Raw genomic sequence first — 21,945 nt, 5'->3', positions numbered from 1 at the left:
CTGTCGCAGGTAGGAAATGTTAATCAAAAGATATTCAGCAAATAATGTGCAATTACTGCATATTCCACTTCTTTTCCTAGTATGATCTCTGCTTGGAGAAAATTTCTCCAATTACCTTGATCAGTCAGTACTGCCCTGTACACAGTGTACACTCACTTAGATTTTTGCAACCCACAAAATTGACCTGCACTATACTTTTTCTAAAAGCATAACCATAGCTCCCATGGGATAGACTGATGGATCATGTGATCTTAAACACCACAACATTCCAAAATTTCTGTTTGACAGACTTCATCTAGCCCTGTTTTGCTGATACCACCAGACATAAAAACCAGGCTGAGAAAATGCATTAAAGCTCAAAAAAAGAGAGTGGGCTATCCACAAACATGGGTGGACTCCTATTTCTAGCTCCTAGTTGATCCATGTGTGGTAAACAACTGAATGGGGAATTTTGAACTAGGTAGCTAAGTGCCAAAAACACTACACTGGGCATTTAGAGAAAAGAGAGATATACCAATCAATGACCCACCTAAACCCACCCCTGAATAAAAGAAACCCCATAAAAAATAGATTGTTTTATGACTAGGTTCCCCAGTGTGCCATAATTACTCAGTGGTAAATACATCTAAACATAGGTAATAGCTTCTAAAATATCCCACAGCCAAAAATAAGGATCATAGTAATTTTAAGATTTGTTTTGTACAATCAAAAAAGATAGGAAGACAGCTCATTCAGTAAAGTACATCACAATGACGAGGAACTAAGTTTGGATCCCAGCACCCATGCAAAAAGCTCAATGTGGTAGCACATACCCAGAGATAGCAAAATTGGAAGCAGAGGCAGACAGATCTCTGGAAGCCTGCAGCCCAGCTATGCTGACCTATTTGATGAAATGCAGGTTAATAAGAGACCCTGGCTCAACAAAGAAGTTAAAGATGCCTGGGGAAAAGTACCAGAGATTTTTCCTCTGATCACACATGTGCCATACAAACACACACCTCAACCACTTACACAAGTGAAGGCACACATACACAGATAAAAAGTAGAACAAAGGCCAAGTGTGTTTATCTTAGTATAATAAACATTTGTGAGAGCCCCACACTTTTCTCTGTTCAGATCACATCCAACACACCAAAGCAATAGCTCAGGAGAATCAAGATATCCCTGAGACTCCATTTCCTCTTGTGTCCCCCATGGGAGCTACCACAGGAAGGAATATAGGGGGTTAATTCCCAAGATAGAGCAAACTGACAAGACTCTAGAACTACAATCAGAAAGAAACAAACTAATTCATCAAAACACCCCCTTTAATCCTGAACCTTTTCCTAAACTCAAACTCCAAGTCTCTAAAATATACTCAGTTTTCATCTTAACATATTTAGATTTTAAAGTCAACCTAACCAAGACTGAATCTCCGAACACTATGAGGACTACAACCTGGAGCCATCTGGTCAACCTTCTGAGTCAACCTAACCAAGACTGAATCTCTGAACACTATGAGGACTACAACCTCGAGCCATCTGGTCAACCTTCTGAAACCCTGCCTCTGGAACTCAGAAAAGGTGAGAATGAATATATACATTGGCTGAGAGAACCTGCTAAGTAAGCCCAGATTCCTCTAAAGCTTTAGCTCACTCTTAGTCCAGCAAATCCAGGCCCCTGTGAGCCACAGCTCACATCCAGGAACTTACCTCACTGTCAGAAACTTCTCTGTCATTGATAATAAAACGGAAGTTGGCATCAGGCGAAAGGTGCTCTGCCTGGAGCCAGAATCGGACTTGGCCCTTATCGAAAATCTCATAAGCTAATTCTGACTTCAGAGGAATTGCTACAGGAGAAAGAGAAATCAAGTCAGTGGTGAGTAGCTCCTCCTCAGGTAGTCAGCTCCAGATTGCAAAAAACCAACTCTAGGTCCTAAACATTTAAAGAAGCCATGGAGTATTCCCTGGGACCCTGGCAATAAGACATGAAAATCATGCATGAAGCCTCCAGTTTGATGAGTTCCTTATGGCTTTCTGGTCAAGGTCAGAGGCTGAGGCGTGACCATGTGAGGTGACCTTTTCTAGACAAGCTGCTTGGATTAGGAACAGACAGGTCAGTTTCTACAACATAAGCTGATACGTCTGCTAAGTGGATTACTCTAAGCCTAGTGAAGGCTCTCCCTTCTCCTGAAAATCATGTATGAAGTAGGGGGATTGATACTTACTAGGGTTCTTTATCTCATTGCTCAGTGCCATCAGACGCTCAAGTTCTAAAATTAAGAAAAGAAACGTTATCAGTTTTGACCTGTGCATCTGTAAGTCTGTGAGCAGCAGCAAGGCAAAGTAAGAGCTGGGGTCTCACATTACCAAGACTTTCTCTGAGGAGATGAAAATGAAGGACAGATAAGGGGTTTAACCTTTAACACACTAGCAGTCTGCTCCAGCCACAGTCCTCACCATGGAACCCACTTGTTAAAAGGACAGATGAGGCTGGCATGGAAGTATAAAAGAGAGCAAAGCAAACACTCTAGAAATTGAGAATTATCTGCAGAGAGTGGATAAAAGGATATCCCCAGGGATCACCACTCTCTCTAACACAGGAAATGCTCCCTGTGGCACTGGTTCTGCACTTGGGAATATTCTGGGGCTAGTGAGCTTCTTTCCCCTTCCAAGATTTTCTTCTTCTGCCTTATCCAGATAAGATGAAGTTCAGATAAAGTGAAGTTCCCTGACTCAAGCAAACCCTCATTGTAGCAAATTACAACCAGGCAGGGGCAGAATGGCTCCTGAGAAAATCCTGGGCAGAGCCAGAGAGGCTATATTTCCAAGAGGTCTCTCCATTTCTTCTCTCTCCTTCCTCTCCTCTTCTCCTCCTCCTTGTCACTCATAAGTTAGAATTCATAAAATGCGATGGGCATATGGGAACATTCCTTTGTGCTAAACTCTTCCTAATCAACAGCAAACTCCATATGACCATTGGCTTGGCCATGAGAGGACCTCTGTTCCCAGTGATACCTCCTAGCCAGGATGTGTATAAACCAATCGAACTACCCCTGGAACCCTGAGGTCTTGCTTTGGTTACCAGTTCTATAAAGCATGGTGGGAGCTTCATCCTTTACAACTACGTAAAGCTGCAATGCAGAATGCCCTGTGTAAGTTGCAGAGAAATACATGACTGCTTCTTGTGCATGCAAAGACAGAGTCCTCAAAGGCAGATCACAAAGCCCCTTCTGTGTGCAGCTTAAGGAGTGGCAGGGCCAAGCCTCTGGTCTTGTTCAGTCTGTCTGAGTTTGGTAAAATTTAACCAAAACTGTGCTAAACTTGCAGAACCATCAGAATGTCATGGAGTGTCCTCCCTTTGCACAGTGTGTGGGATGATGGTGTCTCCCCGAGTTCACATGTTGGAAGATAACTCCTCTATGAGCCATATTGAGAGGTGGAAGTGAACCCACACTGCAGTCCAAGGCGTGGTCCCTATTGAAACTTTGAGACCTTTGTAAAGATGAGTTCTGCTTCCTGTGTGTGATACTTTCTGAAACAGAAAAAGGCAGCAAGAAAGGCCCTCAGTCTAGATTTGCTAAATTTCTAAAATAATTGTGATGGTTTGAATATGCTTGGCTCAGAGAGTGGCACTATTAGTAGGTGTGGTCTTGTTGGAGTAGGTGTGGCCTTGTTGGATTAGGGGGTAGCCTTGTTGGGGTGGGCTTTAAGACCCTCATCCTAGCTGCCTGGAAGCCAATCTTCTCCTAGCTGCCTTCAGATGAAGATGTAGAACTCTCAGCTCTGCTTGTACCATATCTGCCTGGATGCTGCCATGCTCCCACTTTATTGATAATGGACTGAACCTCTGAACCTGTAAGCCAGCCCCAGCTAAATGTTGTCCTTTATAAGACTTGCCTTGGTCATGGTGTCTGTTCACAGCAGGAAAACGCTAATTAAGATGCTGATCAAATATGTTTTCTCTGCATCACAGTATGTGAAGGTAGGACAAGGTTGAGAAGGACAAGCCTGTGTCAGGAAGACATTACCTGCCTCGTCCAGAACGAAGCTGGAGGACACACCATCTGTGTCACTTACAGATACAGAATATGTCCCTATGTCCTCTTTATCTGGATTCTTAAAGTACAGCTTTGAGCTGAAAGGAGAAGGACAGGTGAGTGTTAGTCACTTGCTCCTGCAGAAGCCAAAGGTTCACAGCCTCTGCCTTCCCAGCAACTTACTGATCACCCTCTGTGTGAACCTGGAACCGCTCCTCATCCGAGATCTCCTCATAGGCCTTGCACCAGGTGAACTGCGAGGCGTCTGTCATTTCCTGGCAGTCAAACCCAAGGTAGATGTTGCCCTCCTCATCCACACCAGCACTGATCTCCTTTGTGCCTAGACGGGGAAAGGGAGGAGGGGGAGAACACAGTGTCCTCTAGGTTGCTTTTCCAGAGAGGTCAAATGGAAGCTTGTTTTACATTGGTTACAATATGCGTCTTATTTTATTTCCACCCAAGGCTGATCAGGGAGGCTTGGAAGGGCAAGCACCCCTCAGGGAGCTGGCTGAAAAGGTCACCTGGATAACCAGGATGATGCTATCTGTAACCTCAAGCTTCTGCTGGTTTCCTCTCCTGCACTTCAGGAACCCCTGAAGTACCTCTCAGACATGCTTACACTACTCCACATTCTTCCTTCAGTTATGCTGTGTCTGCTGAAGAATGAGGGCTGCTATTTGTGTGATACGAATTGACCAAGGGGAACACCTGGTCTGATACCAGACATTCAAACTCTCTTAGAATCTAGAGACAGGGAAAGGATAGAAAGACGCCTCAGACATTAAAAGCATTTGCTGCTCTTGTAGAGGAGCTGGTTTGGTTCCCAGCACCCACACGGCAGCTCACAACCTTACTTCTTTTGCCACTCAAGGTCTGCTTTAAACATATTTGAGGCATTTGTAGGGAAGGAAAAGAGTTCAATGAGGGGTAAGCCAGTGATCGGGATATATAACTGAAATGCATTATAAACGTGAGTGAACTTGTCAAAGAAGTTTTGTAAAAAATTTAAATAGCAGGGAATCCATTCATCTATTTAAACATGCCTCTGGGGCTAGAGAGATGGCTCAGCAGTTAAGAGTGCTGACTCTTCTGCCAGAGGTCCTGAGTTCAATTCCCAGCAACCACATGGTGGCTCACAACCATCTGTAATGGGATCCGATGCCCTCTTCTAGTGTGTCTGAAGACAGCTGCAGTGTACTCACATAAACAAAAATGAATAAATAAATAAATAAATAAATAAATAAATAAACATGCCTCTGCACATGCATATACATCCATACAGAGACTGTGCACTCCCCCTCAGCGGCCTGCTGTGGGATTACCTCCGCTGTGCTGAGCAGCTGAGAGCTGGGGGCTCACCTGGCCGGGCCTCCACAAGCACAGGCTCCGACATGTCTGACGGCTTTCCTGGTCCACTGGCATTCACTGCTCGAACTCTGAATACGTAGGTCTTACCCTGCTCCAGGTCACAGACCTCAAAAGGACAGAAGAAACATTTGCCAAGGCAGACAGCACCCAATCTCAGTGAAGGAATGAGTAGATTTGGGTCTGTCTATATTCATTGATTCCTCTGAACGCTGAAGTGCAGAATCTAATGCTATTGACGAGATCACAGCCTCGATGGCATTTAACACAATTCTCTAGGATCACGTCCTATTTTAAATGTGGTTTCTGGCTATGAAAATCATCTTTTAGACATTACAAAATTGAGTCAGTCTCTTCTGACATGTAGGCACACACTGCCATCCATATCACAGCTGGGCTCTAAGGCGATCATTTACCCATCCAAAGGAGACTGTTGGCACCATGGAACTGCTCTTCAGAGAGCACTGCTACCCATGTCTCCATCAGTACCCAGCACAGATGTCAGTACCCGGCACAGATGTCACCTTCCTTGAAAAAAGGGTGCACAGACATCTGTCTAAACCACATCAAGAGACTTCTGGCTCAGGAAAGGTAAGCATACTTTCCAGAGCATGCAGGCCAGGGACTCAAAGACACTGTCACAACTGACCCAGGGACCAGAAAAGTTAAAGAGTTAAAGTTAAATATTTGGAAAATGAGGATGAACTAATGCATATTATGCATGTGTGAGTGTGTGCCCCTATGGATGGGTGAGTACAGTTGTGTGTCCATGTAAGAGCAGGTGTGTATATGCACATATGTGTGTGAGCCTGCTGGTGTACATGTGTGGGATGATGTGAATGCACATATGTGTAGGCAGAGGCATGCATCCTATGCATATGTGCACATGGGTGAGTTTGTTTGCATGTGTCTATATGTGCATGCATTTGAGTACAAGCATACATGTGTGTGTATGCGTGCATATGTGCATGTGTACACATGTGTATATATGTGCATGTGCGTCATAGTGCAAGTGTATATGTGTGTGGGTGCTGGTGTGAAATTATGTGTATGTGTATAAGTGCAAATATGTGTATATATACATATATGCATACAAGTGCGTGTGTGTGAGTATATTATGCAGATGTATGTGTTTGACAGTACAGTATGTATATGTGAGTTCATGTGTGTATTTGTGTATATGTGTGAATGTGTGTGAGAGTGCAGGTGTGGGTATGCCCATGTGTGGGCTTCTGTGTGTGTATATATGTGCATGTGTGTGAATGCAGGCATGCATGTGTGTGCATGTGTATAGAGTGTGAAGGTGCCTATCACACGTGTGAGAGCATAGATGTGTGTGTATATAACCGTAGGTAGATGAGTGTGTCCATATGCATGTATGTCAGATGAGTACAGCTATATGCGTGTACACATGCGTGAGCAGAGGTGTGTGCACATATGTTGATGAATGTGTGCATGTGCAGGCATGTGTGTGGATATATATGAGTGCTGCTTATCACTAGACCCTTATTAGCAATCACAGGGAAAGTAAATGTTGGGCTTGAGGTCGAAGCACTGGTAAGATGGCGTCATCCTCCCCTAGGGCAGAGAATGCACCTCTGCATACAAGGGGCATGGTACTGTAATGGTAGTTTGGTGGGCTGCAGTACTGAGTCCCGGAAAAAAACAAGCAAGCAAATCCATCCGCAAGACCGTAACAGGAAGTTTGTGAGGACAGCACCACCTCCTCAAGGCGCTTTGCTGCCCTCTGTTGGAGCTTCCTGCACTTGCTCTGTAGACCCCGGAGGTAAAGTACAATGGTGGCGGTCTCCATGGCATCCAAATAGGCTCACCCAGAGACTTCGGGTCAATTTGCTACAGAATCAAAATCACGTGTTTAAAAGGACAGTCACCTTTAAGTAGCGATTTGGAGTTGCTGCCTCGCTGGTGGTCTTCCACTCCCCAGAATCCTCTTCCTTAAAATCCACAAAATATCCTGAAACGGGACTGCTGCCCGTATACACTGGGGCTTTCCACAGCATGACCAGAGAAGTGTCTCGGACCTCGCAGAATGTCAGGTCATAGGCGGGACCTAAAAAGCCATCGAATCTGAGCAGCAGTGGAAACCTCAGCCAAACCTAGTGACCATCTTCACCACTCCAGGGGCCCTGCACCCTGATAGGGACCACCCACCCCCACCATTCTAGTGATTCCCCTGCTGCCTTGGCAAGGGCTTCCCTGCATCTTTGCATCCGTGTATCACTCTCTAGACTGTCTTACCTGGTTCTGGGGCTGTCCAGGCCTCACACTTGAAGTGCTCACTGGGATCCGATGGCTGCCCGATCCCAGCCAGGTTGGTAGCAGCGATTTTGAACTCATACAAGGAGCCTTCGGTCAAACCTTCCACCTGTGTGGATTTTGTTTTCAGTTAATATAAGAACTCGGAGCTGTGTTACAACGCACGGGGGCAAAGGAGGACTCATGAGAAATGTAAGCAGAATGGACAGTGCCACAAAATCAGAGTACGTCACTCCAAGAGGCTAGCTCCACACCTAGTATGCCGCAGTCACGATATCAACCCCATGATGGCTTGCTTCTACCAGACTGATGCGTGGTGACCTCTGGGCAGACAAGGAGCTGAGCTGAGAGAGGAGGTAACACCCACAAAGAGCAAAGCAGGCATGAGGGAGCCAGCTTCAAGTCCCACTTTGCCTCTGTAGGCCTACCAATGGGCTCCGTGGTATAATTATAATATAAAGGTAAAGTATACTATATTACATAATTATTTTATAAACGTGAAGCATATTATATACATATGTACATGTATATATAATATATATTTAGAGTATATCATAAAGCAAACTTCTATATGACATATTCAGCTGCTAAGGACTCTTCCCAAGTTCTCATTCTCCAATGTGTCTGCTCTGACCTGAGAAGTCCAGGGCTCAGACAATTGAAATTACAATCAAGGGCTTCACATCTGGATTTGACTTTAGATCTCTCAGACCCTCTGTCTCAGGGTGTGCTGTGCATGGGGGCAGGAGATGGGAAATGTTGGGATTTCTAGGAAAGGGCTGCTATCAACTTATCAACAGAGAGCAGAGTGCCCTCCCATTGGCATTTGCTTGGCTAGATCCTCCCCTGAGCACCAGGCTCTGCTTCTAGGATGGATCATATCATTCCTGCCAACCAGGGCTGTTCATTAACCAACCATGAAATCTGTTCAATTTCTGACACAACCTCTTTACTGCTTCTTAGTTCCCAAGATCCATGTTATTCCAAAACACCATGCCCTCTTAACTCTAGGATTTTTAAACTACTACTTTTCCAGGATCAAGGGACCCAAAACCCACTGAGCTCTGAAACTCTGAGCGAAGGAGTCCATCCAAAATGCCTAGGCAAAAGCAGAGGCACAGACAAAACCAACCGTTAAGATCCTCTCTTTGACAGGCGAAGAGTTGACCTCATGCCAGTTCTTATGATGCACTTCTCGCTTGTCCAGATAGTAACCTATGATGGCCGAGCCACCGCTGAACTTAGGCACTTTCCAGCCCAGGGTCATGGAGTGGCCGTCACAGTTGAGAAGGGTAATCCCGTAGGGATGAGAGGGGACAGCTACAAGAACACAGAAGCATGACCGTCACCAGAGCTCTGTATTCCTCCTCCCACCAGTCAGTCAGCCCTGGAGTCACAGAGGAAACAAAGGCACTGGCAGCAGTCCTGAGGTCACGCCTTTCCCCTTAACTGCCACTCTTCATACAAAGGAGAGTTTAACAGTGTCCATTATTTCATCTGTCTTCATTGTTCTTTCCAAATGCCACTTCACTATCTTGATAATAAGACAGGAACTTGTTTAAACCTGGTGCAGACTTGAAGACAGCAGGTGTCCTCAGTGCTTGAAGATAAACAAATGCAGCTTTCAATCTGCATATGTGAAGAACAATCACTCTATAGCCAGAAGGGGGCAGCATGATCCACAGTGTGTGCTCTAACTTCAGGGATGAAAACTTCTGATCAGTGTGAGTACATAGCTCATGTTTCCCCGTTTGACCATAATGTCTAAAAGGATGCTACCTTCCCCAACAAGCTAAGGAGTATGCCCCTGCATCTCTCTGACTGAAGAACCTGGTTCATCATCCATGACTGAAGGGTGGTGAGATAGAAGTCAGGAATTCCCACTGAGAGCAAACACAAGCCCCTGGCTTCCTGCTTTAGATAAGAGGCAAGTAAGGATGAATTTTCGTGAATCCTTCTGGGAGGGCTGAGAGGTATAAATCAGAACCAGATGTCCTCTAGTCCTGGCTCACCTGGGAGTTAGTCCTCGGGTGAGCTCCATAGTTCTCAGACTGTCCTCAGGAGGCCCAGAACTAAGAGATGTGGTGCAGGCCTTTAATACCAGCATGTGGAAGGCAGAGACAGATAGATCTCTGTGAGTTCAAGGCCAACCTCATCTATATAGTGAGTTCCAGGTGAGCCAGGGCTACATGGAGAGATCCAGTCTCAAAATAATAAAAAATAAATAAGGAAATCCCAGGAATAATATTGCCAGTAGGCTGTTGCCAGATATTTGATCACACTGTGAACATGGAGATTGTGTTGTTTACTGGTAAAACCTGTTTCTAGTTGTAGAATGGTTCAATCTTAGCTTGCACCTTTAATCTCCCTGGCTGAGATACAGACACATCCTCAGTAAACACCTTTAATCCCAAACAATGATGGTAAAGTTAGTTGTAGAAGGAAGTACCCTTGTGGAATGTGATGTCTAATTGAGTGGCAGACAAAGTGATGAATCAGAGAAAGATTTGACTGAATAGGATCTGCCCAACTCTCAGGAGAAGAGAGGAAAGAGGGGCAACATAAGAGGGAGCATGCAGAGGGAGAGAAGAGAGAGGGCAGTTTTACCAGGACAGTTATAGAGACAGGTTGCAGAGAGAGAACAAGCTAGAAACAAGGAAAGACAGAATGAGCCAGAGAATGAGAAGAAACCAGAAGATTAGAACATATTGCCAAAGTTAGTATGAGACCAAGTAGAGCAATTCAGGAGAAGCCAAGAGAAGCCAGATTGAATCAGTCAGCCTGGTGAGGAGTTTTGAGCCAAAACAGCTGAGATGACCAGCCAGCCAAGAGTTCAGAAACAGCTGAACACATCCTAGGCCTAGATTAGATGGTATAGAGGCTAGAAGCTTAGGCCTAGGATACCACAGGAAGGCAATAAGCCTCCAAAGTGACAATTATATCAGTAGAATAAAAGTTACTTTTTTCAGGAGGGAAATTTTAACTTCTAGAAATGTGATAAAAAATTATCTGGAGTTCAAAATAAAATCCTGAACATATCTCTTAAGAATGAAAAGATAATATCATAAGTATCTTTTCATACGCAGCTATGACATTCGTATTTTAAAGTGTTGTTCATGGATATGTTCAGCAACAGAGTGAGCGTGACAAAAAAGCTACAGCAACATCTGTCTCAGATCACCTTGTCTCGGGACAGCAACAACTCCAAGGGCAGAGACTCAGGATCCCTGGAACAAGCTGGATCACTAAGCTAGCCCTACCTGCAAGCTCTAGCTTCAGTGAAGAAACTCTGCCTCAAAAAATAAAATGGAGTGTGATCTGGGAAAACATCTCAGACCTCCATACTCTCATGAACTCATAGATGCACAAGCACACATACACACACACACATGTGCGTACATGTGCACACACGTGTGCACACACACACACACTCCAGACATGTACAGAAAAACTGGATCTGAATTCTCCTGTTTGACCAAAATAATAAACATTTTAAATATTCATGGATGGGCCCAGGAAGTGTCACAAAAGCCACATGTGTTTAATCCTTGCAAATATTTTCAAAGAGCCAGTCATGGAGGACAGTGGAGATCTTCACATGAGTACAGGCACTTATTGCAATGTCTGCCATATCTAATTGGCATAGTGTTGGCATACTACCATTGTTAACAAGCCCCACCCCCTGCCACCTTTGTCTAGATGTCAGCGTGGCAAGTTTATCCATGCAGAAATTATAGCCCTAAATAGAGACAGAAAAGCCTATGAGCTACGTACTGAGGGCCGCCTGGACCTTGATGACCTCTGACTCCTGGGAGTTCTCGCTGGTCCCCACAGCATTGACTGCCTTAACCCGGAAGATGTACTGCTCACCGGTGGTTAAGCCATGTACCACGAACCTGAGGAACATGATCAAAAGTCACACAGCACAAGACCCAGCTTCCTGCTTCCTACAACTGAAATAGGTGTCATTGGGGGGGTTCATCACAAAAATTCTCACTTGATCTAAAGCCAAATTTACTGTTCCTGTAAACCATACATATCCACCCTCATTTTCAGTGTCATAAATCAATTCGACATTTAGAGTAAGAAAGCAAGCCAGCACAGTACTTATTATACTGGACTTGGTGTCAGAGTCTGAGGCCCTGCCTAAGGTCTTACATATGGAGCCCCTCTCAATTGAAGCCCTGCTGCATATGACTCCTGACATTCACAAGGTCTGTGCATTGAAACTGAATGCAGGGCAGATATTCCAGAATGGGTAGAGGCTAGGACCTCAAATTCACAGACAGGCTGGAGCACTGGCTTTGATGCTCGCCAGACCATATGTCCCTTGTCATGTTCCTTGACACCTACAAGGCTCTGTTTTCTCTCCTGGAGAGCAGGGATGCCCAGTTCTCACAGACCTGCCATAAGCTTCACATGAAAAACAATCCCGACACACCTTGGCCCACCTGCCTTGCACACAACAAGTATTCAGGAAATATAAGCAGTTGTTATGACTCTATAGTCAATACCTTTATTGATATCCTGCAAACCCCTCCCTGAGAATACCCCGGGTCTCTCCCTCTGATGCATCTTTCTCCAGTTGCTGAGAGTGTATACGGATAGACCGTCTAGTTGTGATTTGTTTATTTCACTGCATTTTAAAATATGCCTTTTTAAAAGAATCATTCTTAAGTAAAGATGGTAGAGCTGTCATTGAGAATGTCCACAGCAGCCATCGTGACACAGCTTATAGAGCACATGATGCAGAAAACGCAAACCCAGATAACCTATATGTCCTGGGCAAAAAAAAAGCAGAAGAAGCAAAATTTCAAAAGTAAAGACTCTGGCTTCCCACTGCAGAAGACACGGGTCCCCCCACCCCCTGTACTGCCCAGCCAGTGTCAGCATTCCCTGTCCCAATTCTGTTGGGGGCTAAAGAACAAAACTGCTCTTATGTGAGCAAAGCAGGATTTGCCCTGCTATGTGGCAAGTACTGAGGTATCTCTATGACTCCCACATAAATCAAATTTAAATAATAGTTACTGTTATATATTGTGTACATATGTTCTACTGTGGCATTGCACACTATGCATTTGTATAATCAAAATAATAACAATAGAAAGGTTATTCTTATTGAGAGACAAGTTTTCTTAGTTCAGTGATGTGACCTGCCCATGTTGAGTCAGTACTTTAGAATGTCATACCCCAACATGTGACTAAACAAAAGGAAGATGTCTAAAGGGGGCCGTAGGCATTCATTCTACTATGGTCTCTCAAACTCTGAGAGCCCCACTATGCGCAATGCCCTGCCTCTGTGGCAGTAGGTTGGTTGCTGAGTGAGGGGAGGGCACCTGTTATATCCAATGGGTTTATGGTTGCATGGCTCCCACAGGTTTGTTCCCGCAACACAGCAATCCACATAGTAGCCCAGCAGGTCCTCTTCATGCTTTGGTCTGTCCCACTGGACCACGACGGATGTCTTTGTATTCCTGGAGGCAAGCACTCGACCAGGAGCAGAGGGGACCACTAAGGGAAAAAATCAGAGGATGGGAGATATGACAAGAGTGGGAACCATTCCCAAGAGCCACTTTGTCCCCAAGGAGTAAATGCCAGGTTTAGCATTCTACAAAGGAGTAAGTTCTAGGCGGAGCTGAGGGACTGGGGCATCTTTCTGGATCACCTGACTGCCAGGCAAGGAATTACCACTGTGAGATCATCCTTTTCATAGGGTTCATGGAGGTTCTAGTACAGGAAGGCTTTGCTTGATGGCCGTGTTTGAAATAAGACTCACTGATAGCCTATTTGGAGGATGCTATAAGAGACTCAATTGAATCACAGTGTGACTATCATATCATCTCCGCAGACCCTGTGGGCTGTGATCAAAGATCCTCCGAGGTATCACCAACCACTCCAGGGCCAACTACCTACCTCAGATACATGCTGTCTTAGTTAGAGATTTACTGCTGTGATGAAACACCATGACCAAAAAAGGCAAGTTGGGGAAGAAAGGGTTTATTTAGTTTATACTTCTGTATACTTCTGTTTATCAGCAAGGGAAGTAAGGATGGGAACTCTGACAGGAAAATAACCTGAGGCAGGAGCTGATACAGAGGCCATAGAGTGGTGCTTCTTACTGGCTTGCTCCTCTGGCTTGCTCAGCCTGCTTTCACATAGAACCCAGGACCACCAGAACATGGATGGTGCCACCCACAATGGATTGGGCCCTTCCTATCAATCACTGATTTAAAAAAAATGACCTACAGCTGGATCTTATGATATTTTGTTTTTATAGTTGAGGTTCCCTCCTTTCAGGTTAGTTTGTGTGTCAAGTTGACATAAAACTAGCCAGTACATATGTCCGGTGTTTGTTAATTATTATCACTTCGTACATGTGTCATTAGGTAAAGAAAAAAATGTCATTAAGTAAAGAAAAATAAAGTAAAGACCTCTCCTCAGAGATGATGTGGTAGCTGTGGTGCTGGGTTTGAGTTCTAAGAGACTGGGTAAAAATGAATGACAACTCAAAGAGGATATGAAGGCAATCCGGGCCTCCATCCCCAACACCAGCTCACTGTCATCCCCAGGTTTTAAGATGTTGGGCAAAGGCTCTCAATCTCATATTGAACTTGAGTTGGAAAAGGCGAGTTGAGTCTCAACATGAAGGGCCAGGGTCCAAAAGAACCAGAACCTCAAGAAAGCCGATAATTGGTGTCCTGAGCTTTGAAATCTCAGTTGACAGCTGAAAAGACCATTATGAGAAATGGCACACTTACAGACAGGATGGTAACGAGAACTCCCAAACAAAACATTCCAGAGGCTTTGGTTTTGTGACCTACTCTTGTGTTGAAGAGGTGAATGCCGCAGTGTATGCTCGGCCACACAAGGTTGATGGGCGTGTGGTGGAACCAAAGAGAGCTGTTTCTAGAGAGGATTCTGTAGAGCCTGGTGCCCATTGAATGGTGAAGAAAATTTTTGTTGGTGGTATTCAAGAAGATACAAAGAATATGCATAGAAGATGTAAAGAATATAATCTGAGAGACTGCTTTGAAAAGTATGCCAAAAGCGAAACCATAGAAGTTATGGAAGACAGGCAGAGTGGGAAAGAGAGGACTTGGTTTCGTAACTTTTGATGACCATGACGCAGTTGATAAAATTGTTGTTCAGAAATACAGCACTATTAATGGGCATAACTGTGAAGTGAAAAGGGTCCTTTCTAAACAAGGGAAGCAGTCTGCTGGGTAACAGAGAGGTTGTGGAGGTGGATCTGGCAACTTTATGGGTCGTGGAGGAAACTTTGGAGGTGGTAGAGGCAACTTTGGTTGTGTTGGAAGTTTTCGGAGGAAGAGGTTTCGGTGGTAGAGGTGGTGGCAGCAGAGGTAGTTATGGAGGTGGTGGTGGTGGATAGAGAAGGTTTGGAGGTGATGATGGCAGCTGTGGTGATGGTCCTGGTTACAGTAGTAGAGGAGGATACGAGGTGGTGGACTGAGATATGGAAACCGGGGTGGAGAATGTGGTGTAGGAAGAGGAGGAGGAGGAAGAGGAAGAGGAGGAGGAAGAGGAAGAGGAGGAGGAGGAGGAGGAGGAGGAGGATTTGATGGTTACAATGAAGGAGGAGATTTTGGTGAGGTGACTATGGTGGTGGGGTAACTATAAAGACTTTGTAAATTACAGTGGACAGCAACAATCCAAGTATGGACCCATGAAGTTGGGGGGGCAGGTTTGGTAGAAGAAGCCCTCGGAGTCCCTATGGTTGTGGCTGTGCAACTGGTGGATATGGTAGCAGAAGATTTGAAAAACACAAAAACAGAAACGGAAACGGACTGTAGTTCTTAGCAGGAGAGAGAGCGAGGAGTTGTCAGGAAAGCTGCAGGTTACTTTGAGACAGTCGTCCCAAATGCCTTAGAGGGACTGTGAGAATCTGCCACAGAAGGAACGATGATCCACAGTCAGAAAAGTTACTGCGGCTTAAACAGGAAACTCCTCTTGCTCAGGACTGTCAGAGTCACAGTTCACAGCAAAAAGTACAGCTATTGATTAATCCAATTTAGTGTCAATTAGACGTACATTCCTGAGGCCTTTTACCTGTCGTAGCTTTGTCTTTTTCTTTTCCTTATATCAGGTATACCAAGAATTAAAAATTAAGGAATTTTTAACTTTTTTTTTAAATGTGCTACAAAGGAGAGATTGGCCAGAAGTGTGATGATGCTCAGAATTCATCCTGTGCAAAGGATTTTAGGATTCAGGAGGCCTCCTGAGAGGCCTATGCTTCGGGGTGGACTGCAATTCTGAGTTCCTATGATCTGCATCTGAAACTTTCTAAGTGTGATCTTCAAACCAGATGAGCAAGAAACTGCCCTATGTACAGGGCTGAGGTCTTTAAGTGACCATGGGCTGAACATACATTTTCACCCATGTGTTACTGTGTGTGGTGGCATCATGAGTATAATCCTATCACTCAGGAGACTCAGGACGATTACTATCAGTTTAAAGCCAGACAGGGCTACATGGTAAGACCCTGTCTCAACGAACATACTAACAAACCACTTGTTGGTTTCGTGAGAAGGAGATAGGCCTTTGGGGAAATGCTGTGTGCTGACCACAATATAGGGACAGCCCTTCATCACTTCTGAATGGACTTCTGACCATGCACAAAATCATGCCACCTGACACTCCAGCATCTTCATTCTCTGACTGAAGTGGTACCAGGGACACCGTATTTCCAACCTGTCATAGAGTCTGGTTATGTGCCATTACTTACCAATCATGTCCTGTGCCTGAATAGGTGGTGTTATCTCTGATGGGTCACTCAGGCCATGTTTATTGGCTGACAAAACCCGGAACACGTAGGACTTCCCTTCAGCCAAGTCAAAGACAGCATATCGAGGAGACCTCACTGCCGTCTGTGCATTGACCCGCTGCCAGCTGCCACTCCCAACTGCAGACTACAGGGGGAACAGGACAGGAGGTCAGGGTCTCAGAAGGATGGATAGGAAGACAACTAAAGAATGTTTTCATCACTTCTTAATGAATCATAATTCAGTCAAAATTTTTATTAACGTGCAGCTAACTTATGGTAGTGTCGTGACATGAGCTATGCATTCCTAAGGGCATGGGTCACACAATAGTGAGTTCATTGAGTTTGGGGAATTATGTCATCTCAGTGTCCAAGTTCATAAGAACTAAGAGAGAATACATAAGGTAAAATGTTGTATCTTATAAAGTCAAATATGGTTGTGTATGTGTGTGTATGTGTGCTTGCCTGTTTATGTTTGTGTGTGTATGTGTGCTTGCCTGTGTGTATATGTGCATGTGTGCATATGTGTGTGTATGTGTGTGTGTGCTTGCCTGTGTGTATATTTGTGTGTGTGTGTGTGTGTGTGTGCATCCCTGCATGCGTGTGTGCATGCATATGCGTGCTGGGCTCTAACACCCAATGCATTTGTCTTTAGAAATATCCAGGTGAAGCCTCAAGCTGCTCAAACACCGGTTCCCTCTACAAGATCGCCACCCAGTGGCTGCGTGGCTTGCATGCAAACACTGAGCATTGATTGGCAGAACCTACGGTCCTTGGGAGAACTGGAAGGCAGATACAGATGTGCAAGCTCTATTCCTCCCTAAACCATGAGGACATAGGAACCAAACAGCTGAGCAGCAGCTCTGTCACACAGGTGACAACGCTCAGTTCCCACAAGTTCCCATGCCAGAGCAGCTACCTGTGGAGGACCAGCCCCCGGGTCTCGTCTCTGCTGTCCACTGTTTAACCTCCTCTTACACAGCAGGGATCATACCCTATGGGGACCAGTGGGCTCACAGCCCCTAAGTAAAGCCCAGAAATCCAGGCGGCTGCCTGAGAGCTGCCATCTTGGGACCTTGGCCTGAATACCTTCTCAATGAAGTACATTAAGGGCTCCTTGCCACGGGGAGAAGGTGGATCCCAGCTGAGGACAACATAGTTTCTGCTGACCTCTGAGGCCTGGACATTGGTGGGGGGTCCTGGAATCTGAACATCACCTGTAAAAAAAAAAAAAAAATTAATGGAATGAGTGCTATGTGGGGACACTTGGGCATGTCCTAGCAGAGTCCAGGTCTGTTCTGGTGAGCTGGAGGATAGCTAAGCAAATTAAGAACAACGGCTGTTCTTTCAGAGGATTTGGGTTTGTTTGATTCCTAGCCCCACTATGGTGGCTATCGCTCCAGTTTCAGGGGAGCCAGTGCCCTCCTATAGCCTCTGAGTGTACCACTCACACACATAGTGTATATACACACATGCAGACAAAATATTCATACACATAAAATAAAATAGTGGGTGTTGTTGTTGTTGTTGTTGTTGTTGTTTTTACCCTGGTGTGGCCTGCCACAGTTGGCCACTTCTACTCAGAGAAGGCAAACAGATCCCAAGATTCTTCTGACAAATTCAAAGCAAAAAAACACTCCATTAAAGACCACTCCATTTTTATTTCTGATTTAAAAAAAAAACAATAATTAACAAAACAATAGTTCCTAAAAGTCTCATCCAAACGTCTTCTAGATTTTCTACAGGACAGAGAAAAGGATTTTTCTAGAAGTAATCACTCAAACCAGGATCTTGCCTCTGTGAAGGCAGCAGGCAATGTTGCCAAGGAGCCTACACAGACCACACCTTGCTGATGTCGCCATACTGTGTCCTGAAGCCTTACATGAGTTCCTAAGGCAGGCTGCTCTCCCTCAAAGGTCCGTAAACATTTGAAAGCACTGTAATCTGTATCTGTTTATTTAAACTTCAGCAGAGATGGTGATAAGCCCTTTGCAAATAACTGTCAAGGGATATTTATGATCAAAGATATCTGGTATACCTATGTCACCTTTCACCTAGCTATGTTTTTTAAATACATGTGAGGTGGTAAAACTTTGCATCTGAATTCATGAGAGATTTTCACAGAGATAGAGGTTTTGCCAAACCCAAGGTCCCTTTAATTGTTATACAAAATATTAGGAGTTTCAGTTAGATTAGCACATGATTAAAATGGTTAGAACAGTCCCTGGGACACCTCTCTGCCCTTCGCAATATCTAGTTGCTCCCTTGGGACTCAGTTCCAGGCGGCAAATTAAGCAGCCACATGGAAACAACACAAAACAAGATTGGGTTTCACTGTGAGAGTTCCTTCACAGAGCACAGCTCGCTCTAGAGGGTTCAGCCTGGTCTGGAAGCCTGCTGGTTCATGGGTTGAATTTCACCAAGGAGTCAGCATGTCTCCAGGAAAGTGGGGAGACAGAGGGTAACTGGGGGAATGGGGAGCAGCCCAGGTCTCCACTAGCTGTATAATAGCCAAAATAATACAAACAAGGACACCAGAAAAAGGCACCAAAATGTTTGCCAAGTTCCCCGAACCAAATCACTTCTGATGGTGAAAACCAAGGGACATATACGGTTCCCACCATCCTGGAGCAGACAAGACCTGTAGACTGAATGTCACACTTCAGAGCTGAGATCTGTAGAGTTTTGGGTGCACGGCCTCTAGACATAAAGAAAGTGGACGAAGAAACACTTTATTGGAAACTAAGACAAGAAGTAAAACTCCAGCATTTGCAAGCAGAGAGCTCCCAGTGAGGATGAAATTATTGAGTCATTAGGACTTTCTACACAACTTTCGGACAAGCAAGCAGCAGATCTGCAGAGAACCTCACCACTGACACAAGAAACCAGGCTGAGAATGGCCTAAGAACCACAAATGTACTGATGAGATTCACAGAAACACGCCTAGGGTGAGGGGAGAGGTCTGCAGAGATAAAGATAAAAGGAAATGACCAAACGCTTCTTTCTCCCTGTGCCTTTCGTGCCTTTTGAAGTGGAGCTGGGTACAGCTAGTTAGTTACAAATGCCCTTGGCCTCTGATCACAATTACTTCCTTCCAGTTCTCTTAGGCCTTGACCTAGTAGGCCATATTATGCTGGATGAAGGCATGATCACTGTGTATGATCATGTACATGTATCCCTGTGCTATGTTCTCTTGTATACTAAACATACTTCTCAGACTAAAATTACTTTGATAACAAAAATACAGCATGTATAATACACACATGTGTATTATTTTATCTTGTTATTGTTTAAAATGTTTCCATATCCATCATCTTTTTCCCCTTGGAAGACAACACTCCCCAGTTCTAGTCTAGCTGTGAGCCCAGACCACACCCAATTCCACAGTCATTAAAAGGCTGAGCTGGGGTTTAAGCTTGGGGATTCTGGGTCACAATCCTGCATTTTGTTCCATATCTCAACCCCAGGAAACTACCATCACCCCAGAAGAAGTTTCCTTAAGTTGTTGAAACCTAAAGTTGACATGGAGTTTATAGAGCTCTTAAGAGTCCAAAAGTCAAGAGAATGAGAAACCAAAGCCAAAGGCTACAATTTCCAGAATAGATGGTCAGCTGAACACGAAGGGGATAAGCTTTCTGTCCTGAGGTAGCTGACAGGATATTGAACATGGAGTCAGTAGAATGAAATCAATCTTGCAGAGGTAGCAAGACCTAGATAAAAGTGTGTACGAACAAGCCCAGTGACCTGAGTTCACTCCCCAGAAACCACATGCTCTAATTTCATTTCTGTTACTATGATAAAACACTCTAACCGAAAGCAAAGGAGAGGACTGTGTTTATTCAGCTCGAAGGTTACAGCCCATCACTGAAAGAAGTCAGGGTAAGAGCTCAAGCAAAAACACGAAGGAGAGATTCTGGAGGAATAGTGCTTGCTGGCTCATTGGAGTTCTTACTTAGCTAGCTTTCTTTAATACCCAGAATCACCTACATAAGGAATGGTTCTGCCCACAGTGGGCTGGCTCCTCTCACATCAATTAACAACCAAGACAAACCCCCACAGACACATCCACAGGCCAATCTTATCTGGGCGATACCTCAGTTGAGACTACTTTCTCAGGTGACTGTGTCAAGTTGACAGTTGAAGCTAATGAGGATGCCACATAAAGGTGGAAAGAGAATTAACCCTACAAAGTCATCCTCTGGCCTCCACAACCATTCCATGACATTCACATTTACACACACACACACACACACACACAGAGAGAGAGAGAGAGAGAGAGAGAGAGAGAGAGAGAGAGAGAGACTCACAAAGTAATAAAGTTTAAAAATATATAAATAAAAGCAATCTTTTAGTACATTATACAGGAACATATCATAGCCTTTTCAAGAATAGGCTATCCTTATGATAATTCAGTAAAAACTGGAAGGATCAATTATATTAAAGGAAGAGTGTTGACATGAATGGAGTGTTTTGAGGAAGGGACTAACCAACCGAGATTAGAGTGAATCAAGAAGACTAGAAAGACAACGAAAAAACTAAACCAGTTGGAGTGTTGCTCTTAGTATTTCTACTTCATTAAAACAAATGTCTAAAGGAATGTTTTAATACAAAAAACAAAACAAAAAACAACAACAACAACATCAAAACAGAGCCAGGGAGGAAGGGAGGCAGTTAGCATCAGAACTGTGATGAGTGTCTGTGAAGCACTGGTGTGATTCCTCAGTACTGTGGGGATGGGGCAGGAGGAGGGAAAGAGGAAAGAGTGTTAGATTATCCGACAAATGATAGAAAAAAGAGCTTGCTCATAGCAAGTGTCTCAACTCAGACCTGACATGCTTGAAAACACTATGAAACTTACTTAAAGATTACTTAAGACAAATATTCATGTGTAAACGTCCAAAGTAAACAGGCTGTATAGGTCAGTTCTCAAGTGTCCCCTTGACATGGTTGAAATCACCTGAGGAGAGACTGAAGAACTTCAACCACTTTTGAAGAACTGCCTCCATCAGATTGACCCATAGGCATGTCTATGGGACATTGTCTTGATTGCTGGTTGATGCAGAAGGGCCCCAGCCCACTCTGGGTGGTACTATCCCTAGGCAGGTGATCTTGGACTGTATGAAAAAGCTATCAAACCATGAGCCAATAAGGAAGAAGCAGAGGGCATTTACTTATTTCCTATCCCCCCTCTCTCCGCACCTCCTTTCCAGTCAAGAAGCCATGAGCTAGTACACAGAGTTCCTCCACAATTTCTACTTCAGTTCCTGCCCTGATGTCCTTCAATGGCAGACTGCAACTTACACTAGAAGTGTAAGATACAATAACTTTCTTCCCAAGTTGCTTTAGGTTAGGACATTTGTTCATTTATTTGTTTGTTTGTTTTTCACAACAGAATAAAACCAGAATGCAAACTTAATCTCCAATCCTCTCCCCCTACACCAGAACCTTAATTCACAGCCAGCATGACTGCAGACCATTGGGATGGCTCCTCTATGCAAGCAAAGCC

General features: G+C 44.5%; 1 protein-coding gene across 2 annotated transcripts in view; it reads right to left on the bottom strand.

The window, feature by feature from the left end:
- Nucleotides 1–21,945, bottom strand: part of Myom2 (myomesin 2) — a 69,686-nt gene that overhangs the window by 17,028 nt on the left and 30,713 nt on the right. For both annotated transcript variants that reach the window (XM_028766343.1, XM_028766344.1), the window contains exons 14-25: nucleotides 17,529–17,656; nucleotides 16,404–16,587; nucleotides 12,997–13,171; nucleotides 11,435–11,556; nucleotides 8,793–8,980; nucleotides 7,643–7,769; nucleotides 7,276–7,454; nucleotides 5,378–5,492; nucleotides 4,202–4,358; nucleotides 4,010–4,116; nucleotides 2,207–2,251; nucleotides 1,692–1,828 (exon numbers count right to left, since the gene is read on the bottom strand). In XM_028766343.1, coding sequence (XP_028622176.1) covers nucleotides 1,692–1,828; nucleotides 2,207–2,251; nucleotides 4,010–4,116; nucleotides 4,202–4,358; nucleotides 5,378–5,492; nucleotides 7,276–7,454; nucleotides 7,643–7,769; nucleotides 8,793–8,980; nucleotides 11,435–11,556; nucleotides 12,997–13,171; nucleotides 16,404–16,587; nucleotides 17,529–17,656 — 1,664 coding nt within the window. The remainder of the gene's footprint in view (nucleotides 1–1,691; nucleotides 1,829–2,206; nucleotides 2,252–4,009; nucleotides 4,117–4,201; nucleotides 4,359–5,377; nucleotides 5,493–7,275; nucleotides 7,455–7,642; nucleotides 7,770–8,792; nucleotides 8,981–11,434; nucleotides 11,557–12,996; nucleotides 13,172–16,403; nucleotides 16,588–17,528; nucleotides 17,657–21,945) is intronic.

Source organism: Grammomys surdaster, unplaced genomic scaffold (genome assembly GCF_004785775.1).
Source record: "Grammomys surdaster isolate TR1022 unplaced genomic scaffold, NIH_TR_1.0 167, whole genome shotgun sequence".
Lineage (NCBI taxonomy): Eukaryota > Metazoa > Chordata > Mammalia > Rodentia > Muridae > Grammomys > Grammomys surdaster.
The sequence above is the reverse complement of the archived record's forward strand: the minus strand, read 5'-3'. Positions and strand labels throughout refer to the sequence as shown.